The sequence below is a fragment of the Rattus norvegicus genome, chromosome X (genome assembly GCF_021556685.1).
Source record: "Rattus norvegicus strain SHRSP/BbbUtx chromosome X, alternate assembly SHRSP_T2T, whole genome shotgun sequence".
NCBI lineage: Eukaryota > Metazoa > Chordata > Mammalia > Rodentia > Muridae > Rattus > Rattus norvegicus.
In genome coordinates, this window is record NC_141554.1 from 47,770,919 (window position 1) to 47,793,318 (window position 22,400).

Genomic DNA, 22,400 nt, shown 5'->3' on the forward strand with positions numbered 1-22,400 from the left:
GATTCTGGGGTGTGCTGATTAGGTTTCTATCAATTTGACACAAGTTAAGGTCATCTGGAAACAGGAAACCTCAATTGGAAAAAAAAGTACCTCCATTAGACGACCTATAGGCAACTCTGTGGGACATTTTCTTAATTATTGATTGATGTGAGAGAGCCAAGACCAATGTGGGGAAGGCTACCTGCTGACATTTGGTCCTGAGCTGTATAAGTAATCAGGGTGGGCAAGCTATGGAGAGCAAGCCAATAAGAAGTATTCCTCCATAGTCTCTACCTCAGTTCTTTGCCTCCAGATTACTGCCTTAGTTCCTACCCTGATTTCCCTTTATAATGAACTATGATCAGAACTGTAGACAAAACAAGCCATTTTTCTCCAAATCGCTTCTAATCATGGTGTCTTAACACAAAAATAAAAAGCAAACTGTGATACAAGATGAAACTCAGGTGTTGGGTTTGCACTCTTACACACTGAGACAACCCCATGGCCCTTAAATGTTTAAGCTGACTCTGACATGGTCTAACATGAATAAAAAGAGTAGCAATACAGCAACCATATTGAGCCTTTGCTCTTTATGTCTAAAACAGTAATAAATATTCATTACACTCACAGTTTATATGGGTCATAAATTCAGAAACAAGTAAATTGCAGAGATTCTTGCCTGAAGTGTTCCATGTAGCTGCCATCAAAATGTCAAATAAGGCTGCATTCACCAGAATGAAACATAGCTATATCTGCTTCCAAGACCATATGTTCGCAAAGTGGTAGTGGTTCTTCAGGGGAGACCTCATTTTCTTCCTACATGGATCTTTCAGGTTCTATGGGATGTGTTTAGGATGATGTGGCCATACATGGACCTTTCAAAAAGCTGTTTCAACATACTAATAACTTGGTAAATACCTTCTGGAATGAGAGAGGAACAAATGTCCCCATGATTAGGTCCCGAGAAACCAGGGGAAAATGGCTAAATGAGGTGCCTTTTAACATAACAAAGCAGACACTTGCTACCAAGCAATTTCAGCATCATAAGTACCAGTTACAAAGTCCTGTCTCCTTCAGCCTCTACTCCAAACTTTGTCTCTATATCTCCTCCTATGAAAACTTGGAATGGCCATTCAAAACCTGGCCCATCTAGGGATCCAGCCCATATACATAAAACCACCAAACACAGACAATATTGATGAAGCCAAGAAGTGCATGCTAACAGGAACCTGATATAGCTGTATCCTGAGAGGCTCTGCCAGAGCATGACAAATACAGAGGCAAATGCTAGCAGCCAACCATTGAACTGAGAACAGGATCCCCATTGGAGGAGTTAGAGAAAGGATTGAAGGAGCTGAAGGGGTTGGCAACCCCATAAAAACAACAATGCCAAACAACCAGAGCTCCCAGGGACTAAACTACCATCCAAAGAGTACACATGGACAAGACCCATGGCTCCAGCTGCATATGTAGCAGAGGATGGCCTTGTTGAGCATCAGTGGGAGGAGAAGCCCTTGGTCCTGCCAAGGCTGGCCACCCCCACCCCCGCCCCAGTGTAGGGGATGTCAGGTCGGGGAGTCAGGAAGGCGTGGGTGGTTGAGTTGGTGAACACACATAGAAAAGGGGGATGGGGATATGATAGGGGGTTTATGAACAGGAAACCAGGAAACTGGATAAGATTTGAAATGCAAATAAAAAATAGACAATAAAAAAAGAAAGACAACATCAAGACACTAAGTAGCCAGAGAGGTGAGAGGACAGCTAAGGAGAGAGCAGGAAGAAGCCATAAGATGCCGGTAACCAGTAATGCCAGGTAAGGATCAAGGAGGATGAATTGACTTAAGGTGGTAAACATAAAAATTTACAAAGTAGTATGAAACAGAATAAATGTGGAGAATAATTAATGTGATTGTTAAACCTAATATGCTAAAGTAACACTTTGTAAACATAAAAGTAAACATAACACTTTGATAAAAGTAAACTATAAACATTAAAAAAAAAACCAGAAATGTAGTTGAAGTGTTTGGGGTTTAGCCTGATTAAGGGCTGAAATAAATGAAGTTACATCAGTTACTTTTTTAGCTTTGCTTTGAGAATGACAAAAATTTAAGTCCAAAGCCTCCAGCATTTCATCTATGTATTTAATAGTTAACAGTCTTCAATGGAATTCTGTAAATGTAGCATTAATTCCTGATTATAAAAACATGAATAATGGTATCAGTTTGCTTAAAGTGTCAAATTAGTTCATTGGTTTGGATAAAAGATGGAAAAAAATATGAGCATATTTCCCATTCCATTTGAAATCAAGGATAACCTAATGATACATTTCAAATGGCTAAGTACTGTTATTATGGAGTTGAAGGTTCCTTGGTTTAGATAGATGTCCCACTTAAGTTCCCAGTTGTCTTAAAATAATTTGTGCCCTACACTCTCCCTTTCCCATTCCTAACAGTATTTCATTCCAACCAGTCCACATAAAGCATGATTATTATGCAAATCCAGAACTAATCTGTGATGGTTTGAATATGCTTGGCTTAGGAAGTGGCACTATTAGGTGGTGTGGCCTTGTTGGAGTAGGTGTGTCACTGTGGAATGGGATTAAAATCCTGACCCTAATTGCCTGGAAGCCAGTCTTCTAGTAGCAGCCTTCAGATGAAGACATAGAACTCTCAGTTCTGCCTACACCATACCTGCCTGTACTCTTCCATGCTCCTGCACTGATGATAATGGACTGAACCTCTGAACTTGTAAGCCAGCTCCAATTAAATGTTGTCCTTTATAAGGTTTGCCTTGGTCACAGTGTCTGATTACAGCACTAAAATCCTAACTAAGACATTAAAATAAGAAGTCCTGGCTCCCCCCAGCACTTCTCACCCGGTCCCTACCCTAAATGTCTCCAGCCTGGGAGCTTTGCTTCCCCTCCCCCAGTTCTTGATTTCCTGTATAACTCAGCCATTTGGCCTAGTGCTCTCTTGGCCTCCTGGTTCTTCTCTTGGTTCTTAGTTTTCTCCTGGTTACCTCTCTTACCCATCTCTTGCTCTTCCCCCCATCTCTCTCCTCTCATGGACTAGTTCATTCTGGAACCCTCCAGATGCCTCTGGCTGTTCTCTCCCGCATATCTACAATAAAAACCTTAGCCTCAGCCATGCCTTGGAGCCATCATGTCCTTATTTTCATTCACACATCACCTTCACAAAACAACAAAAAGAGTCAGAAAGCTTGACCTCTGTCCTCTTTAAGCTAAGGATTGCAAGAATTGGTATCTGACTGGTAAAATCTAGAGGCTGAGGATGGAGCTCCTAACAATAAGGAACAATAAAACAAACAATAAAATGGCAGCTTCAGATACAACCTAAACCTCCAGCAAACACCAATTATAGCAACAAAACCAAATCACTGTTTTCCAGGCACAAACATTGAACATTTGGACAAGTAGTTATGTAGGTTACCCAGAGAATTGAAAGGAGTCCAACACAGGTATAGATTACAAAAAAGCCTGGTGCAGTGACTGAGGGTGTACTTATCAGTCAGAGGGATTGGATTGGGGCCTTCACTTGAGATCCATAGTGGAACTGAAAGAATAAAAAATGCAGCTAAGAAGTCAGAAGTTTAAAAATGCTATTTCACCCCTAAGAAGCCCTAAATACCTCAAATTCCAGACCCTGCCCTCTACCAGTAAGTAAGTAAAAGGTCACATTTCTTGAACCTGGTCTCCCAGGAACTAGAAGAAAGGACTTAAGATAAGGCCCTTAGATATGCAATTCCTGGGCTGGAGAGATGGCTCAATGGTTAAGAGCACTGACTGTTCTTCTAGAAGTTCTGAGTTCAAATCCCAGCAACCACATGGTGGCTCACAACCACCTGTAGTGGGATCCAATGACCTCTTCTGGTGTGTCTGAAAACAGCTACAGAGTACTCATATAAATAAAGTAAATAAATCTTAAAATTTAAAAAAAAAGATCTGCAATTCCTAACCTAGTAAAGATGACAGAAAGCTTCTCCCAGGAACTAGCTGACCACTAAGTTAAACAATCTTGAGAAACAGGAAGCTCCTCCTTGTGATTTTTCACTGGTATTCTTGACATTTTCCAATGATGCCCTCCCTACCCACCTTGGGTTGTGGTTTCTTCCTTTAAATTCCCCTTCTCTTAGCTACTGGGGGTCGAACTCCACTGCCCCTGCGTGGGATACGAGTTTCGACCCCAGTGCACTGGTTCCTATCGATAAACCTCATGTGATTACAGCAAGGATGGTCTTATGTGAGTTCTTGGGGGGGCGGGTCGCGTCATCCCTAGACTTGAGTGAGGGTCTCCCCACTCTGGGGGTCTTTCAGAACCTACCAGTATACCCAGGAAAATTTCAGATAGGGATTCCACAAAGATATATTGAAACTTTAGCAATCATACAAGGGTGTGCATTTTTTCCCACAATATCTGGACTATTTAGGGCTCCATTAGAAGTCAAAAACAATGTATGAGCAAATCAAGAAACTTAGGTGACCACTGATTAATATCTGTAATATTATAGATTTCAGAGCAACCCCTCTGTCTGATGGTATTACATTTTTAATATTTTATATTTTAAATATTACATTTTTAATATTGTAACCAACTCTAACTGTATGGTAAGTGCCTTGTGGGTCAGGCCCCCTACAACAAGATTGCTGGTGGACAGTATTATGACAGCATAATGATTGCTCAAATGTCATTGGCTAAAGGCCTCAGGGTTAGCGCATCACTCAGAATGCCAGCCACCAAGAGATTTCAGATGAACTGAGGGACAGAGAGTAGGTGCCAGGGAGGTGACCGACTCGGTCACTCTCCCCAGTGGGCAGAGTGTTTACTGGGGCCCAACTGGTGAGCGGTCCCTGGTACCAACTGGGACATCTCACCTTAGCCTAGGATAAAGAGGTGTAGGGATATATCATTCTTTTCCACCTTTTAAAACAAAGTTCAAACTTAGAGGCCCAACTCAGGGTTTATAATTCATTAGGGCTAGTGGCTGTTTTACAGTCACCATGGATCACCGTAGCCGTTCACGAGGCATGAGCCACAGTCGAGTCCCTGGATCTCAAATCCGAGCTCCCAGGGTCCCACTTCCATTCCATGTTGAGCAGGAAGCTAGGGAAGGAGAAGAAACGGAGCGAGAGGTACCTCGTCAGAGGCCTACCATCTATGTACCTCCAGAAACCGAAGAGTTACAGGAAACTGTTATGAGTAAGTATATTCTCTGGGGGTCGTGAGGGCTTGTGGGTACTGAAATATCCTGGCCATATGCTTTAAGACTGAGTGAGCTCGGCTGCATCCGTACCTGTAGCACCGTATTTGATTTTAAAATATACATACCTGGGACACACCAAACTGCCCGCTTACCACAATTCTTACTGGAAGAGAAAGGCTAGTCAGGAGATACCACTTTTCAGATTTGACCCTTTTACCTCTGTGTTTTCACCAAACTGAAAAAGGCTATGGCTAGAAAGGGAAGTCACGAAGTTCCTCACACTGTAACGAAAAGAATACTAGACTCATAGAGTCATAAATATATGTCAATTGTGCTTTGGGAAAGTATTGTGTGAAAGGATTAACAGGTCAAACGTGTAGAGGAAGGGAGAGCAGACATGTTAACGGCCCATAGTCAAAAGTTCTATATTAAAGATGGGATTAGGGTGCTGGAAAGATGACTCAGAAGTTAAGAGCACTGGCTGCTCTTCCAGGGGACAAGGGTTTGGTTTCCAGCACCCGCATGGTAGCTCAAAATTGTCTATAACTTCAGTTCCAGGAACTCTTTCGAAGTCCTACCCTGGCCTTTATGAGCAGCAGGCACACAAACACTGTACAGACAGACAAAAAGCCCATTTTAAATAATTTTCAAAAGAGGATGGGCAAGGTCTAAACCAGAATTATAGAAGGGGCTGACCGGTGACGTCATAATTCAGTCTTTGAAAAGCTACAAAGGGACTGAGCACCTAGGCGCTGGAGCAATCACTCAATGGTTGCTGGATATGCCCTGGTGTATCATGGGTAGGAGAGTAGGAGAGGCAAAGCAGCAGAGGAAGAGGACTAGATGGGTAAAGCGTAATTACACAGTTGTACTGCGCTGCGCTAGGAGGTGTTTCTAAGAACTTTTCAGGTATTGACTGGAAAAGCAAATCTTTGAAGCAGAATTAATTCACCCAAACTTCTGTTGGAAAATAAATGGTTAGCTTTTTGCTCTCAAGTTTTTCTGAGACTGAAAAGAGCTGAAAAGATGACTCCTGGCACTGTACAGTCAAATCACTTTGGGATTTCGGGGTGGGGGGAGCACATGCATGTCTGGTAATTTCAGCAATTTTGTACTGCCCATGGCCTGGAACCCCTCAGCCTCCCAAATCTTGAGTAATCAACAGGACAAGTTAATCAGTATATTTCAAAATAACTGTTTTGGATGTTTCCCCATAAGAAAGTAAATGTGGTGGTGACTACATTCCATGTTATATTCATTAGACGGTACCCTGTAAGTATGATCTGCCAAAAACAAAAACAAAGAACAAAAAGGTATGGTGACCTTAGAAGTATAAATTGTGGTGGCATGCACCTTTAATCTCCGGCACTCACGGGGGCGGCAGAGACTAGCGGAACTCTGAGGCCATCCTGGTCTACAGAATAAGTTCCAGGGCAGCCAGAGCTACACAGAGAAACCCTGTCTTAAAACACCGAAAAGTCTGTACTGCAAGTCCTTCACAGGCACAGAGGTTATTTTGAACTTGTAAGGGGATGGAGCGAGGAGATAGGGAAGCTCTGTTATAGGCATGGACATGGAAGCACACCTTCAAGAACGTGGACAGCTGGTGCTCTGGAGATCAGCCACCAGCCACCCCTGGAAACCGCTTTTGTTAAATTGAGAAAACACTCCAGCTTGGGCCACCCTAGGACGCAGGCGCAGAAGCCCATTGGGGGAGGGGCGGAGCCTGCGCCCACGTGGCGGGGGCAGGAGGGGCGGAGTGGGGCGGAGCAAGTCTCGCGAGGCCGCGCCCTTGTTCGCGCGGTCTCCAGCGCGCCCTTTTAGCTGGCTGCCTGGCGGCGGGGGACTTGGTTTTTTAACTGAGGGATGTGTTTTCGTGCTCGCTTGGTCATGGAAACGTGGTCCAAGCTGCTGGACGGGACCACGCCGTCCCGTCGCTGGCGAAAGCTGGTATTGCTCCTGCCGCCTCTGCTGCTGTTCCTGTTACAGACTGAAGCTTTGCAGGGCTTGGAGAGTGATGATCGGTTCCGGACCCGCGAAAATGAGTGCCACTTCTACGCTGGTGGACAAGTGTACCCCGGAGAGGTGTCCCGGGTTTCGGTCGCAGATCACTCCCTGCACCTAAGCAAAGCCAAGAGTAGGTGGTGCCCGGCGGAGGTTGGGTGGATGAGGCAGAACTCTGGGACTTTTAGACCCTAATTGTGGATGCTACAAAAGGGTGGGGCTGGAGTTGGGCCGCACCCCCAAGGCTGCTTGGGAGTTCTTAGTCCACCCTTTGTGGGTGAGGATGGAGGTGGGTTCCTGTGAAGAAAGAAATGGTTTCCCCTGATCAGATTTCAGGAGAGTTAGTGGTTACCCCAAAAGCCACAGCTTGGGGTGTTCCTAGTCCCGGGCTTACAGTCGTGTAGGATGTTGTGCAAACCAAAAGATATCCTTAAATATCTGAAAGTCCCTCAACAGTATTGTCTCTTTCTTCCAGGGAAGAAAGTACATTGATAAGTTGAATAATGATTCACAGAAAGTTTGGTTAAACAGAAAAGTGGTTAAACAAAATGGTCAGGAGGTCAAACTTTTTTTTCTCAAGCTTATAAAGATTTTTTTATTGAAAGTCATCTCCCCAAACTTTGTAAAGTTAATAGATACTCATGTTTATTTTTTAAAAAAAGAACCCGAAGACTTTCTTATGGAGAATTTTGTAGGGAAACTGGGTAAGATGTGGAAGAGGCACAGTTGGGTTGGTGGAAAATGGGGTGTACTGCCAATTGGGTTTTTCATTATTTGTCTTTCTGTCCTGTTTGTAGCTAGTAGCCACTCTCAAAAAAAAAAAAAAAAAAGACACGTCAGAGTAAGAAGATAGTGAGAAAATTGAGGCCTGCTGCATCTGGATATTAATATTGCCAAAAAAGTGATCAGAGCACACAGATACAAACCATATCATATTTGTTTTTCCGTAACCCACTTTTCCTAGGGATTATTTGACATTCTGTAAATGTGTGTGAATTTCAGTTGTTGTAGGACATTCTGTGCTAGTATTCAGTGAAGCAACAGTTATATTCGACATTTTGGGGGTCTGGTTTATTTATTTATTTATTTATTGGCATGGGAACTGGACAGATCTGACAAAATGGCTTCAGATTCTGTGGTCCTCCTACTTCAGTTCGCAGAGTGCTGTGATTACAAATGTGCCCCACCACACCTGGCTACTTCCCAGTTATGAACCTCTAAAGATAGTGGCATGTTGCTACCACATGCCATGAATGAAAAAAGCCAAGCTGATTTGCCTCCTTAAGTAGTTTCATAGTACAAGTTAACTACTTTGGAGTTGGTTTTAGAAAGACAGATTTGCTTTAAAAAATATTTCTAAGTTTCATTGATCTCACTTGCCTGAGGAAGATATTTTGAAATGTGCTTCCTCAAATACACTTCCTGTTGGAAACAAAACCATTTCAAAGGAGATTTTTGTAATCATAAAAAGTAGATATTATAGAACAATTAAGGCTAATTTTAAATCATTTTAATAAATGAAAAATATCATGATACATTTTTCTCAATGAGAGTTAGAAAGGAGGATGCAATCTGATCCAGATTTGTGTTTGTGATCCGAAGAATTGATGGTAGTTAGAGAGATGGGGGATTTAAATTGTCTTCATTATACTTGTCTTTGTATTTACCAGAATTCTTATGTTCAGGGTTGTTAAGGATGTTCTAAGGATGTTAGGACAGTGTTGCTTGCTTTGTTGAGACAGGGTCTCACTATGCAGCCCTGGTTGGCCTGGAACTCTATGTAGACCATACTGGCCTCAAACTCACAGAGACACACCTGCCTCTGTCTCCTGGATGATGGAATTAAAGGTGTGCATCACCATATTTTAGAAAGTAGATGCAAAGTGCTGCTTTTGGAATTGTATTTAAAGATCTTAGTAAAGCAACTGCATTCAATCAAAAATAAAAATTTGCAATAATCAATTTTCAGAATAAGATTTTCCTGACATGGTTTTCAGTATATGTACAATCATTAAGTAGTGTTATAACAACAGGTCATTACAGTTTTATAACCCCTTGTTTAAGCATTTGAAGTACTATATATTTTAGCACATTTCTAATTTTCTCATCTGGGACTTTTCTCTTAACAAATTCAGGATTATTTAGGTAGTTTTGACTCTGGTAAGAATCAACTTCATGAAAATTCATCCTCAGTTTGTCTATCGTGTGGCTTAGTGCTGACTTTTACACAAAAGTATGAGAGTTGATTTTTAGAAACCTTAGTCCAACTTGGAAGCAAGCATTGATCTCATTATATGTAATGGTTTTGAAAGTGTTATCTGAATGTATCAGTAGCATGAACGAACATAATTCTCAAAGGGTGCTGGCTAGTGTTACAGCATGCCCTTACGGGACAGTAGCACTATTGAATTTGCATCAGGTCACTTGAAACCTGTTTGTGGTTGGGGGGCTGTCTCCTTTTTCAAAGACTTCCAGGAAAACTATCCCATGATCTGGGATAACTTGGAGGAGCTGTAGTGAAATATCCAGTAGGGTTTAGTGCAGGGATAAGATGTAAGACTTTGTGGGTATGAGAAGACATTTTTCTCATTTTATTCAATTTAATGTGTGTTAATTAAAATTCCATAAAAATTCTTATAAAAAGTATTTTCACTATCTTCTCCTATTACAGATATGGGCAATAACTCACACTCCAGAATTACTTACTTGTACCTGTTGCCCATGGCACCACACACAGACTTTCATGCTGTGTGATAGCTATTGCAGGAATTCTGACAGTGGTACCTTACAGATTTACAAGATCACTCCTACATCTTGCACCTTGAAGGTGTTGTGAATAAGCACACGCTATTATTCCATCACTAACTTTTAAAATGTTTGTACTTACATTTCAGCGTAATTGGTTTCCTTTGTAATTCCTGGTATCTTATTTATTCTCTAACAATAAATTATTGTTCTACATTCTCAGAAGTCTGTAAGCTTCCAGACTGCCAATGATGTTCAAAGATTTAGAAGCCCAAGTTTTAGTGTTTTTCTAACACTGTCCTATTGCCACCCCAACAGTTTTCTCAGTTTTATAGATAATTGCTTTTCTTTCTTAGTTTCCAAGCCAGCACCTTATTGGGAAGGAACAGCTGTGATAAACGGAGAATTCAAGGAGCTCAAATTGACCGACTATCGTGGGAAATACTTGGTTTTTTTCTTCTACCCACTGGATTTGTAAGTAATACATACAAGTAGCCACTAATGAAGTGCCAATCTTTGTCATTTGTTCTTTAAGAGCAATAAATGGGCTTTTCAGCTGATAGTTCTTAATAAGTCGAGCTGAAAGAAGGAAGATAATATCTATTACATATCTGAGTCATAAGAAAAAGAAAATAAACTGGTAATATTTCAGCAGGCAGTTATTGTGAGAGTACATACACAATTCTATTTACTATAGAGACTTTGATATTTTAATGCTATGTTATTTTCCTGAGTTTTGAACATTTTAATATTAATACATATTTAATATATGTAATACTTTTTGATTGTGGGGTTCAGTTCTGAGAGCATTGTTTAGACAACTGGCCATAAAGTCAACTCACAGTAAATTGTCTTATAGCTTTAATCACATTGACGAGTTTATTTTGAAAAATATAATTCTAACAAGAATGAAATTCTTGACAAGTGTAAAAAGAAACTCCCCCCTAAAAGAATTAGTTATCTGAACCTTATATTTTTTTCCTATATGAATTTTAGGGGTTATATATAAAGTAACTAAAAGGTCCCTCTACCTTTGATACTGCACCTTTCTTTCTCCAGTAAGATGAATCTAGAACTGTGTAGGTGAAATAGTGTATACTCTTTGTAAGCCACGAGTTAACATTTTCCCGGTAGGACACAGAACAGTAAGTAATTTTAAGCTTATTATCTCTCTGCAGCTGTCCATCTTCCTCATTCAGGGCTGGGAGCTATAGATAAAATATACATGGTGATTGTTGCTTTGCAGCAGAGAAATTTGACCAAATACGGATAGGCTTTGGCCAGTAGAACAAAGTTTGCCAACCCTCTCGTACTAAGCCAAGTGGAAAGAATTTTAATAAAAATTAGGACATTAAAGCCAAAATAAGTTCTTTCGAATAAGCTTATACTCTGGCTCCATTAACTAAAAGATTAAGATCATTTCTAATGGAAACCAGAAGTAGAAATTTTGAGATAATAAGAAAGAGGGCAGAATCTGATCATTATCTCTTTTAAAAAATACTGAAGTATATCATTTAGTCCAGGTTACCAAAGACAGTACTGTTCGTTTTCACATCAGTGTGCTGTGCTTGAACAACTTGAGTTATTTTAACCATTACTGGGCTCAAGTAGGAACTTGTCCATTAAAACTATGTTTTTCACAATTTTGAGCCAAAACCATAAATTAAGACTCACATATTTCATTGTCACCCAATACACATGGATACATAACCCAGGGTAACATTCAGTCTGTGTGCATAAGCACAATGATGCTTGATGTTAAAATACTGAAAAAAATCCACATAAAGTGGTAAATAATCACTTTTCCCACATAACTTTCCAATTTGGTTTTCCCAAGTGGTCCCTTTCTAAAAATTTGAGATCTAAACCTAAGTTCAAGATTGAATATCACTACTGAACACACACACACACACACACACACACACACACACACACACACACATGTCTAACTCTACCCTATGTATTGTATGGTGTATTATAGTTTGTATTTTAATACTGATTATAGCTCTCTAAATTAGTTTAATGTAATTTGAAAAAAATGACTACCCAGGAGGGCTGGAGAGATGGCTCAGTGTTTAAGAGCACTGGCTGTACTTCCAGAAGACCAGGGTTTAATTTCCAGCATCCACATAACTTCTCACAACCCTTTGTAACTCCAGTTTCAGCTGACTTAATACTCTCTCTGGCTTCCACAGGTACCAAGCACATACATGTTACACAGACATACATGCCAGCAAAACGCTCATAAAAATAAAAGAAAAGAAAACTTCAAAAATTACTGCCCAGAGTAATATCCTCTCAACCTGCCATTCTGATAAAATTTTATATTACTGTGGACAGTAAATTTATGAAAGAGGACATATTCAGAATCAGGACATAGGACTAAAGTATATTGCCTGGTCTGTAAAATACATGTAGAGGCTGGCCCATAGGAATAAGAAAAACAAGTAACAAGATGATATAGACATTGTTTAGATCCCTTCAAATCTATAAAGTACTGGACTACAGAATATTAAAAACTTATGAAATAGGGGTGCTGCTGCGAGGAAGTAGGAAACACATTGGCTACTCACTGATCAATAGAATTATAAGAAGAATCCTTGTTGAAATGCTATAGAGAACTCAACATTTCTTTCAAATATTTAACTAAATAGTCTTAGAATTTCACTTGGAGAAAACTTAGTTGTTCTTAAGGTGTGTTTTTGTATGCTCAGAGTGCCTGTAATAAACAAAAACTCATTTGAAAGTTCGTTCAGGTATATGCTTATTTTGAGAATACTGACTTGTTTTCTTTTTCCAAATTTTTAGCACCTTTGTGTGTCCAACTGAAATCATCGCTTTTGGGGATCGAATTGAAGAATTCAAATCTATAAATACTGAAGTGGTAGCATGCTCTGTTGATTCTCAGTTTACTCACTTGGCCTGGTCAGTGTTTTGCCTTAAAACTGGGATAAAATTAATAGATTTACTTCTTAGTCCTGTTTAGATAGCTCCTAACATGGTAATATTATATATAGTAATTATAAATTGGGTATCCTTAATGTGAAGAAAAAGTAAAACATTCCATTTTCTGTTAAATAGACATCAATGTGTTAGTTCAAATTCATTAGCTTTTATACTTTTCAAAAGAGTAATTTTAAAAAATTAATTTTAGACTAGTATGACTCAAACAGAAGGATCTCTGAGATCAAGACTAGTTCAGGCTACAAAGTGAGATCCTGTTTCAAAATACAAAACCAAAAAAATTAGTTCTAAAAGTAACCTGTAAAAATATATTATCATGAGAAAATGTTTCACCTAACAAGCTGCAAGGAAAGTGCAAGTAAAAATGAGAAGACCTGCCATTTCTCCGTGACTGATAAAACTGGTGTAAAGGAATGACACTCCAGCATAGTAGAGATTTCAGCAATTCTGGAGAACAGCTTGGTGACATGTCTCAAAATCTGAAAAGTGTATGACAATATATGTATTTTCAATAATGTCAGCAGTTCTGTGCTGAAATATTTTCACATAGTGTAATTGAAAATTCTTTTGATTTTAAAATGCAATGTTCAGTTCATTAAACTTATAAATACAAAACACAGGTGTTTTTGATAAACACACTAAAGCTTTTTGGTAAATAGAGCTCTGTGAGTTGGAGGTTAGTTTCTTATAATTATCCTGCACACCTTATGTGCACACCCTTTAAATTAACAGAGACGAGACATTTAAGAAAATGTAGTATTCATTCATTCCAGCAGTATTCATAAAAGAAAAATGTAATCAGTTTTACGTCTGTCAGTAGAAATCAATAAAATATGGTGTTTCATAGATTTTTAAGTGCCTTGTATATAAAAGATATGGATATACTACCCAGTAAGGAAAAAAAGGCACAAAAATTGAAAGTACAGTTGCCTGTTTTTGTTTTAAGGGAGGGGGCATATGTATATAGTTATAATAATATACTTTTATGTGTAGAAAGTGGACTTTTAATACATGCCATTTACTTATCACTGAGAGGTGAAGTGTTCGGTCTATTACAGGATCAATACCCCTCGAAGACAAGGAGGACTGGGGCCAATAAGGATTCCACTTCTTTCAGACCTGAACCATCAGATCTCAAAGGACTACGGTGTATACCTTGAGGACTCTGGACATACTCTTAGGTACCCTTCAGTGGTTAACATTTTGAAAAATCCAAGTACCTTTATAATCCCCCTAGAAATAGGTGATGATTAGGCGTCAGAAGATAGATATTTTGATCAAATATATTATTTTGGTCTATTTGCAGGAATGTTGTAGATTGCCTTTAAATTGTCGATGCCCTATTTCAACTAAACCCAAGTTGCACAGTTAGAGCTGGAGGCCTTTGGCAACCTCTCTATTTATAGATAAAAGAAACAGATGTGTGGATTCCTATAAATTTAGTCACAGTTCTAGAATAAGTTGATAGCAAAGACCAGACTGTATCTCCTAACTCCTTAGTACTTTTTCCTTTTTTTCTCAACTGGCTCTAGTAATGTTTTTCTAACTCATACTTAGTACTTCAGAAACCCATATCTTTGGAGACACTAAGGCAGTATTCACCCAGTAGTCTTTTCAGCCTTCTTGCTTTTTGGTTTTTTGAGACAGTGTATCCCTAGCCGGCCTCAAACTCAAGGATCTGCTTGTCTCTATCTCCCAACCACTCCCAGCTTTACCCAGCAGCTTTCACTGAAGTACATGAGTACAAAATAGAATTCTATGACAAAAAGGACTATTTTAACCTTAAAAGTTGTTAAACATTAACCAAGTAATATTACCTAATAATGAATTTGCCATTTTATTTTTATTAATACCTTTTCTTTTTTTGAGATAAGGTCTCTCAACCCAGGCTGGCCTTGAAGTTGAACTACATAGTTAAGGATGACCTTGAATACCTAACTGTCCTGCTTCTGCTCCCCAAATGTTGGTATTATTTAAAGTCAGGTTCAAGACTTTTTTCCCCCTTCAAAGAGAAAGACTGTGTATTGCTTTCTGAGGCAGAGTCTTAGGTGTATCCTTGGCTAGCCTGGAACTGGCTGACTCCTAACTCAAAAAGATCTATTTGCCTTTGTTTCCCTGGAGCTGGGACTAAAGACAAAGGTCACCAGGTAGATTAAGAAGTTTTTTTTTAATTTTTCCTAAACAGTCATAATTATATGTAATATAGGATTTCATTATAATATTTTCATATGTGTATATAATGAATCTGTCCTGATCATATGAAAGTCTCCATTATATACTCTTGCCCAACTCCTGCTAACCCTCTCCTAATTAGTCCTACTTTTATGTCTTCTTTGCCCGTGCGTGCGTGCGTGCGTGCGTGCGTGCGTGCGTGCGTGTCCCAGTATATTTAAGTAGGGTGGTTAATAGAACCATGGAATCCTTGCCAGTGGTTCAAAAAATGTATTTCATTCCCCCAAACAACCATTAACTGCCTGTAGATACACAAGGGTTAAGGCCTTCCATTGTCTTCTTATAGATCCTGAAGTGTGAAAGGAAGCCCTCCTCCCAAACATTTTTCTTAAATTAGATATATGGACATGTCTGTGTGTAGATAGACATATGTGAGTGATGGTGCCTTCATAAAGAGCCATCAGATACTCTGACTTGTAGTTACAGGCATTTATGAGCTTCCTTAAGTGGGTGATGGGAAGACATGGGTCTTCTGGAGGAGCAGTATGTGCTCTTAACTGCTGAACTATCTCTCCAGTTCCCCAAAACAAAATTTTTAAACTACTATTTAAGAGTGAGTAATAATACAGAAAGTATACAGTAGATGAGGGAATAGGAGTGTATGTGGCAATAGACTAGGTAATAGTATACTACCGATTCTATATAGCAGAATACTTACCTTAACTGAGAAGAAATAAGATCACCTTTACCATCCCTGTACTTCACAGAGGGCTCTTTATTATCGATGACAAAGGAGTCCTAAGACAGATTACTCTGAATGACCTTCCTGTGGGTAGATCAGTGGATGAGACACTGCGTTTGGTTCAAGCCTTCCAGTACACTGACAAGCATGGAGAAGGTACCTTTCTTTTGTAAAACCTTTTCTTTTTTTACTTGAAAATATTGTACATATTTATAATGAATTTTGCTCTTTTTACCCCTCATTACCCTCTTATCTGCTTCTTCTACCAAAATTCTTTTCCTTCCTTCCTTCCTACCAAGCTCCCTTCTACATTTATGTTTTTATTGGTGACCCATTGAGCTTATAGGGTTGCATGTATGAGGTGACTAGAAATGGGGTTATTTATTAGACCATGGAAAATGTATCAGTAGCTATACCACAGAAGAAAATGACACTTCCTCACCCATTAAATGCTTCAATGAGGAGGGAAGTCTATGCATCCTTCCCCTTATCCATGGCAGAATGTTGATAGGCCCAGTCTTGTGCAGGTAACCACATCTGCTATGATCATGAGCACAACTGTTGTGTCATGCCCAGAAAGTGTCATTTCCTAATATTCCTCCTCATTCTCTGCTTCCTAACACTGTTTCAGTCAGTCTTCCAAGACGTTCCCTGAGCCTTGGAGGGGTGATACAGATGTTTTCTTTAGGGCCAAGTACTTAACAGTCACTTATTCTCAGCATTTTGACCAGTTATGAATCTATATGTTAACTGCCACCTACCGCAAAATAGCTTTTCAGATGCAGGCTGAAAGCAGCACTGTCTACGTGTATAAACATGAACATGCTATATGTGTAACATTGTTAGAAGGCAATTTGACATGTCCATGGAGCAAACCAACAGTAATAGGATTGATCCCTTATAAGGTCTTTGACCTTCTGCCCATCATTTTTGTTTGTTAATTTTTATTGTATGTGTGTCAGGCAGGGAATAATTTTTTCTTGATTAGACACAAAAATCTTATTAAACCATAAACTATAACCTTTCCTTTATTCTCCCACCCCTAAATCTCATGTTAACATCTTAATAGCACATTGAATTGCAGTCTTTAAATTTTCAATACTTTAATAACAGTCCAAGTTATCTTTTTCAATTTAAGGGTTTTTTTAGTGAAATAAAAAATAGGCTGATTAATATTTCTGTAGATTCTACCTCTAGAATTGTCAGAGTAGAAATCTTGTCTGACTTTTTACTCCTTTAAGTAAGTCACTTGGATTTTTTTTTTAAAGCACAAACTAGAGCCTTGAGAACTAACACAGGGAAAATCTTATCTCAGAAGAAAAATAGAAAATAAATTCAACCCACCCAATACAATAATCATTGCTGTGTTTTAAAGATCATTTAAACGGTGTTCTTTTATTTTAGTCACCAGTTCATAAAAATAAGGAATCAAAATAAAATTAAACAACAAGCAATCATGCTATCTTTCTAAATATATTTCTCATTTGTCTCCTTGATAATTTTGTTTCAAACTGATGAAAATTATATATTATAATTATAAAACTAGACAATAGATGAGTCCTTGTTATCTAAATAAATACACCCCAAGCATACTAATAATACTTGATGCAGAAATGTTTCACTCATGAGCTCTTTATATTAAAAGACACAATATTATCCCCCAAAATACTGCACTCATTAGCAAGAACATACCTGATATTTTAATTTATTCTTAGAGATAAGGCTGAGCTCCTCACAGATTGAATTCGCACACACTTGGCGAGCCAGCACCTTTTAATCTGCTGATCCTATTTACTCAAAACATCAGTTCTCTGAGTACTTGCTACCCATTGCTAGCAAGCCATTAAAATTCCTCTTAGAACTTATCAACTACATAATTGGCTTAACAGCTAAAGATAGAAAGTCATTTTAATTATTTTTGTGGCAATGGGCAATTTATTTTTTATTGTACCAGAGTATAATGTATGTTTTGTAATTTTAATATGAAAGTAGTTTTATATTTCTAACTTTTGTAGTACATAAAGAAATCAATTTTTTTAACTTTTTATTGGTTCTTTGTGAATTTCATATTATGTACTCTAATCCCACTTATCTCCCTGTCCCTTCATATCTGCTTGCTGCCTTTGCCCCCCCCCAACCCCCGCCAAAAGCAAACAAACAAAACAAAATCTGGTTGTGGAAGCTATAGTATGTCACAGTGTGCCCCACAGTATACCTCTGTCTACACTTGTTCATTGCAGTGAGCCCTCTGGCTTTTGCTACACTTTCAATAATGGATCCTCACAGGGTCTCCTCTCAGATAATCCTGTTGTTGCCCTGTGTCATGGAAATCCTGGAGCTTTGGATCTGCAGGACCTTCACGTACTTCAGCAGTTCATACATGGGGTAGATGTTGGGGTGGGCCAATTCAGACCTGGATCTGGTTGTGGGTATTAACATAATTTAATTTCTTATTCTAAATGTAATTTGAATGCTTCAAACATACTCTGATTATGGTTTTCAATTTAGTAGATTTCTTTTAGCAAGCAAAATTGTTAATTAATTTTTTAACAAAATATCACTACTATCTTCTGATAAAAATATTCCTTATTTTGCATAGTGTCTTTGAATAAATTTTGCATAGTCCCTTTGAATAAACTGAAAGAAAAAAGTTTCTCCTAGAATTTTTAAAAGTTTAATAGAAATTTCTATAAAAATGTAGTACAAATATGACAATATTTAGTAGTGTAGGTTTTATTTGTATGTTTCATTATTATATTTAGCTATTTTATCACTGTACTGTAATGAACTCAATTGAGAAAATGCCTCCATCAGGTTGGCCTATAGGTAAGTCTCTGGGGTATTGATTAATGATTGATGTGAAAGGGTTAGCTAAATGTGAACAGGACCACCCCTGCCTGGGCTGGTGGACACACACACACACACACACACACACACACACAAGAAATAAACAAACAAACAAAACAGGTTGAGCAAGCCATGGGGAGCAGGCCATTGCAGCATTTTTCCATGGATTCTCTTCAAAGATGAACTGTGATGTGAAAATGTAAGTGAAATAAACCCTTTCTTCCCTAAGTTGCTTATGGTCATGGCATTTTATCATAGCAATAGAAACTGGAAGACAGTGCTCAAACACTTGCTCAGTGTTTGCCCACAAACCCAACACATCGGTCAACTTGTTATCGGGCCATTCTGATATAGCTTTCTATATTATGTAGTCCTTAAGATTATTCAGTATCACACCCATAACCAATATCTGTCTTTCACAAGTTCCAGCAGTAGCTAAATAGAAAAGGGCAAATTCTGCTAAAATAGGGTTTGTTATATAAATCTTTAAGAATGTAATTGCTCTATGTAACAATTTAGATAACAAAACATTAAAAATGGAAACCAATTTTTGAAATAGAATTAAAACATGGCATACTGCAAAAAAGGAAAGTACGTAATTTCTGAGCTGCACAGTAAGTTATTTGATGTAAAATAGGCTAATTAGCTTGATCTAATAATCACAAAATGTATGCATAAAACATTACTCTGTACCCCTGAAATGTGTAATTTGGCCAAATTTGAGGAGTATAGAAAATATAGCTCAGTCCCTAACTAAGCACATTCTAAAGTCTATTGATAAACAGGAAACCTTGGCAGTACCACAAAATATAGCAGGATATAAGCCAGATAATCTTACAGGTCATGTATATAAATTGAGAAGAAATTTTGCCTCACATAGGATTTTTAGTTCACCAGCTACCCATATCTTCCATTTCATTATAAATATCCATTTTATTTTTCATATTATAAATGTAAGTATAATTGGTAAAAATTAAAATAGATAAGGTACCTTCTAATAAACTCTATACATAAAATTCTTTATTGTTAGCAGACAAGCTAACAGAAGCCAAGTGCTTGATGGTCTGGACATGTTTTTTTTTTCTTTTTTCTTTTTTTTTTTCCAGAGCTGGGGACCGAACCCAGGGCCTTGCGCTTGCTAGTCAAGCGCTCTACCACTGAGCTAAATCCCCAACCCTCTGGACATGTTTAATATGGTTTTTCTTTCATAAGGAAACAGGATTAGGAAATACTAAAGAAAATTAAGCTGTTTTTAAACTGTGTTTTTCTTCCTTTTGTTTCTTTTAGTCTGCCCTGCTGGCTGGAAACCTGGTAGTGAAACAGTAAGTTGTATTAATATTGTTATTTGTTTTAAAGGCATGGCCAGAGCCAAAATTCTATGCCAACTTTAATGTTATCTTTCTTTATAATCAGACTGTCCTGATTTCCTAAGTGAAGTAATTATTACTAAGGAGAAATCATACTGCACACATTTTTCTGGGCTGTTGGGAGTGTAGCTCAAATCAGGGAAGTGAGAATTTAGGTAATATTGTAAATTTTTAAAAGCTAACTATCCAGAGACATACACTGTTAAGAAAAAAAAAAGGAAAGACCAAGAAGGCACAGTAGAGCTATGGGAGAATAAACTTAGAGGATGTGTATGGAATTTCTTCCTATAGTGCGAGCCAAGAAAACAGTTCCAAGCAAAACCTCTCTGTGCATAGTAAAAAGCTTCTGAGAAAATCTGGTTTTCCTAAACACTGAGGCTAAAGAAAAAGATTCAAACAGATACATTTCCACACTTAGGGATACTGTTATGGTTTATAAGCAATCAATCCCTGGAGTAGCCTTTGGCTAGAATATAATTTGGAAACTTGCTTGAAACTTTTCTTAAACAACATCTAAAACTTCAGATTTTACTGGGAAGAGGAATAACATTTGAAATGTAAATAAAATAACCAATAAAAAAGAAAAAATCAAACAGTAGTTGGGAAAAAATATTGGATGGAAGGAAGAAATTATCTTAAAATACCATTAACCAAAGACATGGAGTGGGAGTGGTAGGTAACTCTTCTCCTTCAGATGTACCCCTTTTTCTTTCTAGAACATGGATCCTGCCTTTAGGCTTTGCCTTTGCTATTCTTTCTTTAAAAAGAACTTATGTGTTTGGAGAACAGAGGACAACTTATGGGGTCTGCTCCCCTTTCACCTTTATGAGGGTTCCAGGGATCTTCAGACTTCTATGGCAAGGGCTTGTACTTCCTGAGCCATCTTACCAGCTCCTTTGGTGCTCTTTCTTCATTGGTCTCTGTGACTGGCTGGCTCTCCTTTTCATTCATATTTCAGCTCAGATGTAATCTGAAAAGTCTTCCTACAGTACTTCATACCATCCCTATTCACTATCCCATCAACCTGGGTTTGTTGTTTTGTTTTGTTACATTTTCTGGTTTTGTTTGCTCGTTAAAAAGTAGAAATACTTTTTAAACCATAGCTTCTTCGTCATAGTTATATATGTAAGCCTGTACAATCAACCAAATATAAACCAACCTTATGCAAATTTATCATTTAAAAAATCTAGTACTCAGGATACCTTTAATACAGTAACTTCATGTCTCCATGTTCCTTGGAGGAGTTTCTTTTTCTTTTGAGTATTCATTCACTAAATTTTTATTATTTATCTGTGTTGTCCTTTATACTTTTCAGCTAGAGATTATAAAATATTACACTGTGAGCCGGGCTTAGTGATATAAATCTATAATCCCAGTTACTTAGTAGGCTGAAGAGGGAAGATCAAAAGTTCATGTCCTGCCTAAACTATACATGAGTTCAAAATCAGGAGAGAAAATACAGCCAGGTCCTAATTTAAACACGAAAAGCCTCAAGCAGAGCTTTAGATACAGATCAGTGATAATGCTCTTGCTTAACAGTTGAAGGGCCCAGGGTTCAACCCCCAGTACTCAAAATACCTCTGAAAATCCATTCAATAAATTCTTAGTGAACATACTGCCCCCTTTTCAGGTTATTATTATAACATCAGCAAATCAGCAAATCAATTTTAAAATGCATCTGTGGTGCTTTCAGTGTGAGCTATTAGCTCAGGCTCAAATGTGCTATGAAAGCTTGGTGGTCAAAGGAAATTTTATAAATAAAACTTGTAGTAAATTTTGGGTTGCCTGGGTACAGATGTTAATTCATTGAGAAATATATTTGCTTTTTGGAATAGCTAAAATTAGTAGATAGGGCAATTGTACTTTTTCCTAAACAGTAACAATCTGATTTGGTATACAAAAATCAATGGTTACATCTTTAGTCAAGAGGGGGCAATTAATGCCAAGCTATTCATAATGGACCTTGGCATTTTTAAATGAATAATTTGCTTTTTGTTTTAACAGATAATCCCAGATCCAGCTGGAAAACTGAAGTATTTCGACAAGCTAAACTGAAAAGTACTTCAGTTATGATGCTTAGACCTTCTCAATAAAGGTCATTGTGTTAATTACCATATTCATTTGCCATTGTGATTTCTTGGATACTATTAAAATCTATATCGTAGTCCAAAGATATTTACTGATCAAGGTAGGCATTAAACATAGAAAAGTATTCTCTATCTTTCTAAAGTAAAAAGTAACAAATTTAATCCACATAGCTGCCATTTATGAAATGCATACAACAAGGCCAGACACATTTTCACTTTATATCACAACTGTTTATTGTAAGATGAGGAAAGTTCCAGTAAATTACCCGATGT

The 22,400-nt window shown here is 38.1% G+C and overlaps 1 protein-coding gene across 3 annotated transcripts; it reads left to right on the forward strand.

Annotated features, from left to right (window-relative positions):
- Positions 1 to 4,662: 4,662 nt before the first annotated feature.
- Positions 4,663 to 22,156, forward strand: Prdx4 (peroxiredoxin 4). Of its 3 annotated transcripts, none has more exons than XM_087600933.1 (7): positions 4,663 to 5,195; positions 10,305 to 10,422; positions 12,757 to 12,873; positions 13,971 to 14,093; positions 15,852 to 15,982; positions 19,961 to 19,995; positions 22,045 to 22,156. In XM_087600933.1, the coding sequence occupies exons 1-7, from the start codon at positions 4,997 to 4,999 to the stop codon at positions 22,093 to 22,095; spliced, it is 774 nt and encodes a 257-aa protein (XP_087457059.1). In that variant the 5' UTR covers positions 4,663 to 4,996; the 3' UTR covers positions 22,096 to 22,156.
- The last annotated feature ends 244 nt before the right edge of the window (positions 22,157 to 22,400 follow it).